This window comes from Ahaetulla prasina, chromosome 3 (genome assembly GCF_028640845.1).
Source record: "Ahaetulla prasina isolate Xishuangbanna chromosome 3, ASM2864084v1, whole genome shotgun sequence".
In the NCBI taxonomy this organism is placed as follows: Eukaryota; Metazoa; Chordata; class Lepidosauria; order Squamata; family Colubridae; genus Ahaetulla; species Ahaetulla prasina.
In genome coordinates, this window is record NC_080541.1 from 41,617,584 (window position 1) to 41,629,768 (window position 12,185).

At 35.5% G+C, this 12,185-nt stretch overlaps 1 protein-coding gene across 1 annotated transcript; it reads right to left on the reverse strand.

The window, feature by feature from the left end:
* Positions 1 to 409: 409 nt before the first annotated feature.
* On the reverse strand, positions 410 to 9,581 carry PI15 (peptidase inhibitor 15). The gene is made up of 5 exons (XM_058175176.1): positions 9,573 to 9,581; positions 8,577 to 8,695; positions 8,240 to 8,372; positions 8,016 to 8,131; positions 410 to 7,367 (listed from the first exon to the last, which is right to left on the reverse strand). The coding sequence occupies exons 1-5, from the start codon at positions 9,579 to 9,581 to the stop codon at positions 7,232 to 7,234; spliced, it is 513 nt and encodes a 170-aa protein (XP_058031159.1). The 3' UTR covers positions 410 to 7,231.
* Positions 9,582 to 12,185: the final 2,604 nt, after the last annotated feature.

A 12,185-nucleotide genomic window follows, 5' to 3' on the forward strand; every position in this document is an offset into this window, starting at 1 on the left:
ATGTTGGAAAATGGAAATAATTTTTTTTTAATAAAAGAAGTTTCAATTGAGAAATTAAGCCAGTTATATTTAAGTTTCAGTATCTCTAAATTAATTGTCAAATCTATTTGAAGAATCCCTTTTGGGTCATTTATACCATAAGTGCCCACAAATTCCCTAAAATAGGAAACTAGTTTGATAGTCATCTGCTGAGTCTTTCTTCATTCTGAATATCAGGTGGAAACTGTTACATAGTTCTTCTTTTTGGTGCTTTCGTGAAACATCTTTCCAAGTGTTGTTAATCTGATATAAAGTTTTGGTTACTCCAGCATCAGGGCCGTTTTAACAGCATTGTAGGTCCTGAGCAAAGCAGTGTACTGGGGCCCCTACGACAACTGCTCACAGGAATAAAAATGTAAATGATCGATAATACTAAACATATATTTATTTTATTGGCACTTCCAACAAAATTGGTGTTGAAACATTAAAAACATGCTATGCAGCAGCAACTAATCAACATGATAAATATTTGAAAAATACACGAGGCATGAAAAACACAATAATACTCAGTAAGCCATACAGTTGCTGTATTTATATGATACAAAGTGCATTGAAGAATTAACATACACATATTAGTGTGGGGCCCATGGACAAGTGCCCTATGCTTGTGGGGCCCATGGACAAGTTTCCATCAGGCCCATGCGTTAAGACAGCCCTCTCCAGCATATGCACTGTTTGATCCCTTTGATCTTGCCTAATAAATATATTGTAATGTAGATTCTAAGAATGTTTAATGTTATTTAGATTATGCAACCTGTTGTTTTTTGCATGTTTCCTTGGACATTGCTTCCTTAAGACTGTGTTAACTAAGATAGTACCTTTTGTTCGGATATAATTAGAGTTACAATTTTTCTCAAAGTATCATCTGTCACGAACTTACTACACAGTAAAAATTTGATTTAATTTAGCTTCTAAATTCATATGAAAGCTATTCAAGTGCATGGAGTCCTTTCCTGATAGCAACTGTTTCCATTTAACTAATGTGTAGAAGCAACCATTTATTGTTGAATTGTGAAATGGGACTGGTTTGTATAATCAGAAAACATTGTCCTTCCCCAGTTAGTTGTTCTTCGTAATGGGAGCATTATCATTAGTGATGAATATTTGATCATTACTGTTGGCTTCTTTCAAAATTATGTCATCTATATGAAAAAAAACAATATACTAGAGTTGTTCAGTATGATTATATGCAATCAGGCAAATGATAATTCTAAACCAAGCAGATTGCTTTTTTTCCAAACTAGATTTATTACTTCGAGGGGAAAGGTCAAATTCCCAGCAAGTCAGTGCTATGCTGGCTTTCGTCAGTGGGTCCTAAGGCACAAGTAGTGTTTTTGGCTGAGAAGTATGAAGGGAAAATGTGACAAAAGTGCTGAGGATTATTCAGTTTCTTGTTAGCATTTATATTGCCAGAACTTGCCAGAACTTCCTACTTACAAAGCAAAATATTACTCTATATATTTCTTTCTAGAATCAGGTTTTCCTCTGACCAAATACTTTTAAACTGTCATGTAATAATGGTACTAAGAAAATCAATAAAAATCAAATAGCAAGCAAAATAGTCAATTAAAATAATTTAAAATAGCATTGAAATAATACCAAAAACACAGACTTAAAGACAAAATCTAAAAAATGTCACATTCATAAAGTTACTTTGAATAATAATATAGGAATGATCAATGGACCATAGAAATAAAAAGTCTTTGCCAGGCTCCAAAAAGGTAAAGAAGGAGGTATCAGGTGGTTCTTTTTTGAGAAATAATGGGATTGCTGCTAAAGTTTTTTTAAAGGACTCAGGATAATGCACACATACTAATTTCTGTATTTAGAATTATATAATATTGGCCCACTGGGAATCAATTCCAAGTTTTGATAAAGAGGGAGGAAAAAAAGAATGCTTATGTTCAGAAATCTGACGGTTTGGGGTATTTTTATTTAAACGTATATTCTCATTCAAAATTATGTTTGTGTTACCACAGGAATAGTGTAATACTTATTGCAATCTGTAATATAGCTACAATGATATAAAAAAGTAAATTTACCTGTTATGACACCTATATCAGACAATGATCTATAATTTCAGGCAAACAAACCACAAAAATAAGCCAAATATAGAAGAAAAAATGGTTGTTTAATTTTATAAATACATTAATTGCTGATTCCAGATAATAACAATATCACGTTACAAGATGGAAAGTTGATCTCACAATCTTTTAGATATTAGCTATTTTCAGATATAACACTAAACTATGATTTAACAATGGACAAATGAGCCTAGGTCTTGTGCGTTCTTCAAATTATCTAATTGTTGTGTGTAAGTTCATTCCTCTATCGTAGTATGAGTCATAGACTCATTTACTCCATTTTAATTAATCATAATGCATAAATATTAGTTTTAACTATGATTTGTAAAATGAAGGCAATTTCAGGTTGTTCAGATAAATCAGACTAATTTTAGTTATCATTTCAAAGTGAAGCGCACACTTAGCGAACCGGTTGTTACACCGGTTGAATCCCACCACTGAGCTATTCTAGATCTGGGTAGCACAGGGAGAAGCAAGACTAGGCATGGAATTAAAAAGAATAATTACTTTTCTAATAATATAAAAGTGGTATATAACATATCACTAGTAAATTTCCACTAGCTTAATAGGATTTTATTTCCTCTCTTTTCCTTCCTGCACTACCTGGCCTGCTTTCTAAATCTTCTTCAATAGAATAGAAGAGCACAGAGGGAAAATTTAGAGCAGTGTTTCTCATACTGGTTGGGGAATTCCGAAAGTTGAAATCCAGAGGTCTTAAACCTGCAAGATTGAGAAACACTGGTTTAGAGGAAGGATTAGCTCATCTCTTCTTCAACTGAAAACTCATCCCATTAAGGGAAGCATAGCACTGTGTTCCAGCCAGAAAGGAAAAAAAGTGACACTAATCTTTTTGCAGCAGCAACAACAATTACCTAATGTGTTATCACTTAAGTTGCATTAGTGCGCTAATCAAGCTTGCTTATACAGCAGCAAACTTTTGTTTTTCCACAGTGTGCATATATGCAAGCAAAGTCATTCAGAGCTTTCTGATGGCTAGACTTCTGTGATATACATATTTACAAATGTGTATCTATTAGATCCACAAGTTACTTTCAAAACTTAAATTTCTTACATTTTGATATATTACTTCATGAGATCAGATTTCATGAGTGAAAAATCTTAGATTGCCGCATGCCAAGGAACCTATCAGAAAGCTATTTGCATAGGTTCCTTGGTCAAGTATTGGTGCAGCATTTTCTATCTGTGGTGAGATATATGGAGGTTTGATTTCTTGGCACCTTGTTTAATGAAGTTTTGTTTCTATTTTTTTGACTTTTGGTTATGCTTTGAATTCAGTGCACATCCATTCTTTTTAAATTATTATGCAAAATTCTCATTGTACATGTATATTTAAGTTCATTGCAACCAAGACTCTCAGTTTTGTATAAACATGTTGAAATGACATTCTGTAATGTACACTATCTTTAAACAATTGATTTATAACCATATCAATGAGTGTTTTGGTCAAAAGATTAATATCATAATCTTAGATCACTGTTGTAGGTCAGGTCAGCTGTTGTTGTTAAACCACTTAAATTTCATTAAAGCCAGCTTGCCTTATTTTTGAGTAACTGAAATGTACAAGATAATTGATAAAGTAATGTAGCACCTTAGTTATATAAAATAGCACCAACTTCAGAGTTTAATTGGTATGACAATATACCAACACATTTTGGTCAAGTGGTTAAGGCACCAAGCTATAAAGTAGGCGATTGTGAGTTCTGCCTTAGGCATAAAATCCAACTGGCTCACTTTGGCCCATCACCCTATCTCAACCTGGCACAGCAGGCTCAGGTGCAAGCCATTCTGTCAATTCCTGTCACAACTAGTGGATCAACATTTGTTTGATCTGAAAAAACTAGATCCTGCACTTGCAGGAAAATTCTAGGAAGAAAAAAAAAATACCGAAGAACTAGCAGTTCTGTTGAAATCAGAAAATGAGCCATGGGCAGTCACAAATGTCTTCTCTTTTTTGAGAGAATTTTAATTTTCCTTTAAAAATGTCTGCACATATTGGCCAAATTTATACTTTCCAAATTGGGACTCTGTATATTTACTGGAAAAAAAATAGTGACAGGATGGTTGATGCTTTAGATATCTGCTATAGGCTTGTCCAAGGCCACAGTAATTTAATTAATTAATGTTAGCACAGATACATACTGTGGCTTCAGGTTGAGCTACTTGATCAAGCACCCATTGATATTACTGGCTTTGTAAGAAAATGAGGATTTATCACCCTTCCTTTTATGTAAACTGGCAGTTTTCAAACTTTGTAAACTCAAAGAACATTTTCCACATCAATCTGTTTACCAAGGAACCCAGATGTGTCTGCCAGGCAACATATACATCTGCCAAAAGATGATAAGTATGGCTCATCATCCAGACATGCTAGGCTTTGCCACTCCTACAAATGCAATCTAGTAGTTCCTTAGAATATAACCAAGATATATTTTACAACTCAGATGAAGACCAGTAATAGTTGATAGTTATCAAATTCCTTCTGAAATGCTTCTCTGTCATTACCATTTTTTTTCACTGAGAAATCCTAAACTTCTAGGAAATATGGTTTAACCATCTTTGGCAGAAACCAACGTAGCTGATAAATATTATATGATTTTGGGTTAACCCTACAGGTAATTTAATAATATCATTATATAATTAAGATAGAAAAGTCAGTTCCTCAACCAATGCACTGAAAGTCCTTTAGGTCTATGAAGAAAGTTCCTGCTGCCTGTTTTAAGAAGCTGCTCGTATGAAATAGCTTATGTTGTATTTGTTTCAATTAACAGTGTGTTTATAATGAATAGGTAGATGACCCATAGTTTCTCTGAAAACAATGAAAAACATGGGCATAGTTTTCAACAGAGCCAGGATTTTGCTCTAGATTAGCACCATTTTACATATTATAAAAACTCATATGCACCAGTTTGGTAGTAAGGTTTTGTGGTCTGAGTTATTAAAAGATAATATTCCATAGAATCAGGTTATTTTTATCAATGTAGAAGAATAATTATCACTAAAATATGAATGCATGTATATTCTTTGTAATAGTTTCAGCTGCAATACAGAATCAGGTATGTACAATTGCTATTCAGAAAGCATACTATATTACTTCTGAAAGTGATTACACTTTAAATGTCACTCCTTTTTTTAAAAAAAAATTAAATATATAGCAATTTTTTTGCTCACCATTCCTTCTAGTACTTAGAAAGGGTTTTAACCTATTCCACAAGCTAAAATCATACTGGACTCAAGAGGTTTTCTCCCTATGACAGGATGAGTCCCTCACTACATTGACGGTGATGAGAGGTCAACAGATTATAAGGTTTGCTTGTAATGTTACAAAACTATTTCTTGACTATCTTTTTGCCAATGAGTTATGGACTATAGTTAGTGGAACATCATGTACCCCACAGAAGCTCAGTTTTACAGTATAATTGCTATCCAATCACCATTTTAGTGCTGGGGGAAAATTTGGTTACTATAAAGCAAACTAGTTGGTTACTATAAAGCAAACTAATATTCTCCATTAAGAAGCAAGATCTTTGACTCTAAATTAATGTTAGCTTATATATGGATAGAAGAGTGCATTATTATTACAGTCCGGCCTGTCTTGAACATCCAGGTAATAGTAAACCTGATGCTGTTTAAAATATATCTAACTTTATCAAAAGTAAACAATTCGCTGTCTGATATTATTGCACATCCTCTAATGAACTTGGGATCCACATTAGCATGGCAGCACCCATCTGCTCCACTCTATCTACAAAGAATATCATTGATAAGGGTCAAGTAGTTCACAACGCAAAACCCAGAAGCAACAGTGGCCTCAAGTATCACAAACAGGAAGAAGAGTGTTTGTGACCCTCAGATGATAGCCACGTTGCTTTGATTTAGGGCTTTGTTCAACTAAAGCAACATAACTAAGTATATTTCTAAGCACAAAACTAAAGTTAGTCCACAGAATTTTGCCACAATTGCACATATATATTTTAAGTAAAGGAAAATGTTTGGACTTTTTTTTTTTTTTTTTGCTCACTAGATACTACTATTAGAGCAGGGGTCTCCAATGTTGGCAACTTTAAGCCTGGCGGATTTCAACTCCCAGAATTTCCCAGCCACCTTTGCTTTGCTGGCTGGGGAATTCTGGGAGGTGAAGTCCGCCAGGCTTAAAGTTGCCATGGTTGGAGACCCCTGTACTAGAGAATAAAGCTGTACAAATATACACCATTATAATTTCAGTGTTGTTGTTTTTCTTCTGTTAAATTTTCTGGAGAACTTCGTGTTCTTTTATAAAATTACAGTCGGTTGGGCACATTTTTCAAAAATATCATAATTTCGCTCATTCTAAATAGTAATACAAAGAAATATCCCATATTGATATTATTCTACCAATCTGAGTTATTTAAACTTTTCAATTTGTAGCCAGGATATATCTTGTTTCCCATTTTTGTAAAACACATACATATGCACACAAGTAAAACTCAAAGGATTAGATATAATAATCTAAAGTTCATCTTGTGCCAGGCCTATAAATATAAAATATTTGAAGATACATTCCTTTAAGGCCGTTAAGGATCTAAACATAATCACTTTCATTCCTATTCCAATTCCCCTTGTCTTTGTGGTTTAAGGCACATTATTAATCTGTAGCTATCAGTGGTCCAAAAGAGTAACTTTGTCACTTAAAGGGAAATATTTAAATATACATTATATCCAGGGGTGAAATCTACTTACCTTCCTTACCGGCTCGGAAGTGCACATGCGTCACATGCATGCGCAGACCTTCTGCACATGTGCAGAAGCTAAGAAATACATTACTTCCTGGTTAAAACCAGGAAGTAATGATACCCAGGTGGGTGGGCAGAGCATTGCTCCGCCATTGCTACCAAATCGCCGAACTACCGGCCACAATTGCTATCAGATCACATGATCCAGTCCGATCCAGTAGCATTTCACCCCTGATTATATCCTTAAAAACTAATCTTCATATTATTATATAAAGTCTATAATAATATTAATGAATCAATACATTATATATACAATATATGCAAACTTAAATATACAAGATTTTGTTACACATGCATTTCATTAGAACAATTGTACTATTATTTAAACCAATATAAGTAGTTTGATGTCACTCCGGGAAAGCAAAGATTGTTAGTACATGATCCTCCGTAACTGGGCGGACAAGCAGAACATGGCACTCCAACTTTATACGGTGCTTCTCCTATCCAATTTCCCCTAAGGAGGAAAAAACAATAACATACTTAGTATGCTAACTATTTCATAACACTTTTTATTGAATAACATAAAATATACTTTTTCCATATGTTATCTGCACTGCAGAATCTATTATACAAATGCTCTTAGGTGCAGATGTTGAATTCAGATGCTAAATTTTTAGCTCCATTTCCAATGGATATAAGACTAGATATTTATGGGTAGACCCAGAAAAACCTCAGGAGAAGATAAGCTACAATATAAATAGACTGAGATAGATCCCTCCTATGTTTAGCTGATTTAAGAAATAAAATCTAGGGGTTGTAGATTGTTTATGACCAAATCACATGTTCTTAAAATTCAATGCTTTTCAAAAAATGCTAAGTATTTGCTGCTGACAATTTTTTGACCCTTTTGCTATTGTCATTTAAAAACATGATATGAGGTTTAACAACAGGGAAATCTTATATTTCTTTGATAGATTGATTTATAACTGCCCTGATTTACTTTTATAGAAAACCAACATACTGTATTCAGTGTTACATGTACAACCTATGCATAACCTATAACTTTATAGAAGATAACCTAAATGAATTGGAAAATGAGAATGATGGCTTGTGTGCTGAGACAATATGCAACAATAGATTAAATGAAAACAGAGACACTTACTTTGGGGCATAGTTGCATACCAAATAAATAGCTCGGCTCCAAACCGCTCCCCAGACATTCATATTAGGGCACGTGTGGATTGCACAGCCTATTCTGTTGGAAGTGGCCCAAACCATCTAAAGAAATAGTAAAAGTTATTTGTTAAAAGTCCAGCCTGAAAAGCAACATACTTATCACACAGACATAAGCTTTGAACTGATACAGGAAAACTGAACCGATATCACCTGAGTATAATGTGTGCACATGGGCCCGTAGCATCTCATTGGGCACCTTGGATTGCAGTCCTGAGGATATGGAAAAGCATAATCTTTCACTTCATCAAACCAGGGTTGCACCAGCTGGAGAATGGATCGATACCTGAGCAAAATTAAAATAAGACAAATTGGTATTTTTGACTGTTCAGTATTACTAATATGTCTTATATTATATGTAGAGATATATATTAATTAATTATTTTTGTTATTTTTAATTTTGTTTATTTAATTGATTGTCATACACTTGCAGAATAAAAGATGCTTGAAAATTAGTGGCTTGAAACAAATATATATGAAATTTAATTACCTTCCAGTCCGTACAGACAAATTTTGTCCCAGAAATCTCAACAAGTAAGGAGGCCCATGGTCCCAAATGCAGGTAGCTGCCCAAGCTTCTGCAGATTTAGCTAGATTATCATCCCAGACCTGGCAAAATATAATATTTTTTATTTATCCTAAACACTGAAAAGGAGTTCAGAAATATGAAGTGGATTGAATAATATAATGATCAAATTATGCTACTGAAGACTTGGTGGCAGACCATCCCAAAACCTAGTTAGACAGTTCTTCCATGTTTCTTTGTCCAGTGTGATGAACTGATCAAACATTATGAAGATGAATTGGCTGAGCTTTAATCCTAGGCAATTTATTAGAAAGTTACATTTTTGAAGACTGTTTATTCAATTTTATTCCATCCATTTTTCAAACTACACACAAGCTGCATACTCCTCTGTATGAAGGCAACTGACTAGTCCAATTCATACCAGAAACATGGATATTGAGTGTTTTGCGCCTCTTCCAGTTTTTCCACATCACCAACATTAACTTCAAATAAACTTAAATAAGAACTCTTTACATTGAGCACAAACTCACAACTTCTGTCTAGTTAACAAGTAGTCTTTCTTCCGAGCATTAGCTCAGTATCCTAACAATCCTTGACTGACTTAAGAAATTTCTAATCAAACATGGATTTTGAAGGTTCTGTATTTTTATCAACCTTGTAGTAATAGTGAGAAAAAACAGGATACTTGAAGCATAAAAGGAGAAAGACCTATGATATTATGTGTTAAAGAGGACAGCAATGGACAGTATCTGCCCTTACAGTTCACCCTGAAGAATCCTCATAGGAAGCATTAAGAGTTAAAAATCTGGTGTAGTTCTTGAAATGAACACTGTTACTCTTTATGCTTCACTGTAAAAATTCCCCTGTTAGGTATCAACAGTCAGCTGCTCCAGAAAAATGGGTCACTGGGCAGGAATCATTTTTTCTATATGGACCATCATTCTTCATGATTCCACTTACGGCAAACATGTTATAAAAAAGAATTTGTATAGAAACTATTTGGGCTTAAGTTGGTTTGGAAATACTACCCCTTCTAGTACCAAACTTTCATATTCAAAAAGTTTGCAATAATTACTCTTTATTTTTTTTTACTACTGTTCCTATTTTACATAGAGAAAACCAAAATTCAGAAATAGATGTTCACAGCCACCCAATAAGTGTTTGCTCATGATGCTAATATAATTGGATCTTCTTTGTTCTGTATGCCAATTTTTAATGGATCTTGTCTGTTCTACTCAGTTTATTGTTTTCTTTATAGATAATTGCATTAAACCCAGCAGAATATAAATTATTTCCCCAATAATTTTGTTCAAAAATAAAGTTTAATTTGATTTTTGAGGAAAAAGCCAATTTTGGAAATGGTTACTAAAAAAAACTTCAGACAAAACAACACTTTAAATAAAATTTAATCTGGGAGCAATAGCTTGAACTTAAATTACACTGAAATCTACTAATTTTATGTTTAGGTGCATTTAAACTTAATTTAAATGTGGTAAAAATGTTTCCTAAATAAATCAATAATAAATAATTATAAAGAAACAAAGTTTGCCAACTGATTATTTATGTATCATATCCCTGGCTTTATTAATTAAAACTTCACATTAATCAAATTAAGAAAGGCAGAGATTATCATCCAAATGAATGGATCTCCTTAAGTCATAGAATTCAATGCTTGCCCAGGAAAAAAATCCTAGTTAAATCATCCCAGAGAAACAGTTAGAATCTGCTTCAACTCATCCAGGGAAGGGAACCAATCTCTTCTCTGGGTAACTGTTTATATTATCAATATTTTTTTCTAATTTGTAAACAGAATGTACCTTTGTGCAATAGGAATTCATGTGTCTGTTAATCACTGTTAAAAAGACAGAACTAGTTGTTCTGTGTGATATCCCTTTAAGTATTTGAAACATGCTGTCATATCCTCCTTTCCTTTATTATTTGTTTATTTTGTGTCTTTATTATTTGTATAAATAACTCAAGGAAACTGTTAAGTTCGGGCAATGAAGAGGCAGGAGACCAGTGAGTGACAACAGCTCTTTAGTTTATTGTGACCCCAGCAAACACAACCGGCAAAAACCCCTCTTTAAATACTCTTTTGGTTGAGGCTTCAACCAATCAGCAACGTGCAATTTTCCTGCCCAAAATTCCCTCTCAAAGTTCAAAATACATTACAATCCTTCCCTCCCAGAACGCTTTGTGCCTCTATCTACATAATATTTACATGCTATTTCTCTACGTAGTCACGCAGGTAGACAGGGCGTCTCCTAACTCTTTCTGACCTGCGCAGTTCATTTTCTGGGAGAGAGTTGAGCTGGTCGGAGCGACTGTTTGTTCCTCCCAGCTCCTCCTCTAAGCCGTCCGGCCCTGGATTATTGGCTGAGTCGTTTCTGTTGCCTTTAGGAGGAACCGGTTGGCGTCGCTGGACTTCATCGGAATCAGATAAGTCCTCCGTTCGCCTCGGGTTTGAGTCAGCTGCAGATTCAAACAATTGGTAGTCAGGGCCTGGTTGTTTGGTTTCTAGTTTGTTTGGTATACGTTTTCTTAACTGGTCTATGTGGCGTTTCCATACCCGGCCGTCCTCCATGTCTACTACGTATGATTTGGGTCCGGTTATGCCCAGAATTTCCCCCTTTAACCATGTTGGGCCCTCGCTATAGTTGTGTGCCCATACTGGGTCACCCACCTTCATTTCCCTGGTTTTTCCTTGAATACCCTTGTACCCGTCTGGGGTATAAGTTGGGTTTAGTCGGTCTAGTGGGCACCTGAGTTTCCTGCCCATTAAGAGTTCCGCTGGGCTGCGGCCAGTTGTTACACAAGGGGTCCTATGTTGGACGGCCAGGAAAGTGTCTATTTTCGTTTGCCAGTCGCCTGGACTTATACTAGATAGCTGTTGTGACCCAGGTTCCTGGACCCAGACTCCTGGACTCGGATGATTCAGAAAATGAGGGAGAAGACCTGGCAAGCCCTGCTTCTCTTGAGCCCTCTCCCTCCCTGGCACCCACTCAAAGGGAGGGGCCGGCAAGGCCTGATTCTCCCGGGCCTTCTTCTGATTTGGCAACGCCCCAAGAACAGTTTTGGAGGGACGCAAGATTACGAAGGCTTGATCGGCGTGCGCAGCAGCGGAAGAGTTGGGACAAAGCCAAGTCATAATTGTCATGCAGTGACATCTGCAGAGACTATAAATAGGAGGCGGGACTTTCTGGTTTTTTGTCTTGGACAAAGTAATGAGTTGGCGAGCTAATGAATTGGCGAGCTAACTGTTTTAATGGAGGGAAGAATATATTCGTGAGTAATTCTGGCCTTATCTATAATTTCCTCGTTATCTCCAGAAACTTGGCAGGCCCGTGGGTAGACGTGGCCAGGACATGTATCTATGTAAATAAAAGGAAAAAAGGAAGGCCTCTGACGGACTCTTTGCTGGGAGTATTGGGGGAAGGGAAACAGAACATTTTGTCCAAGACCTGACTAAAACATCTTCCACCAAAGATGGATCAGCAGCAGGTACAGCAGCAGTTAGAGCAGCTACACGCGGCTAATCAACAGCTCCAGCAGCAAGTGGCTCACTTGGCAGGC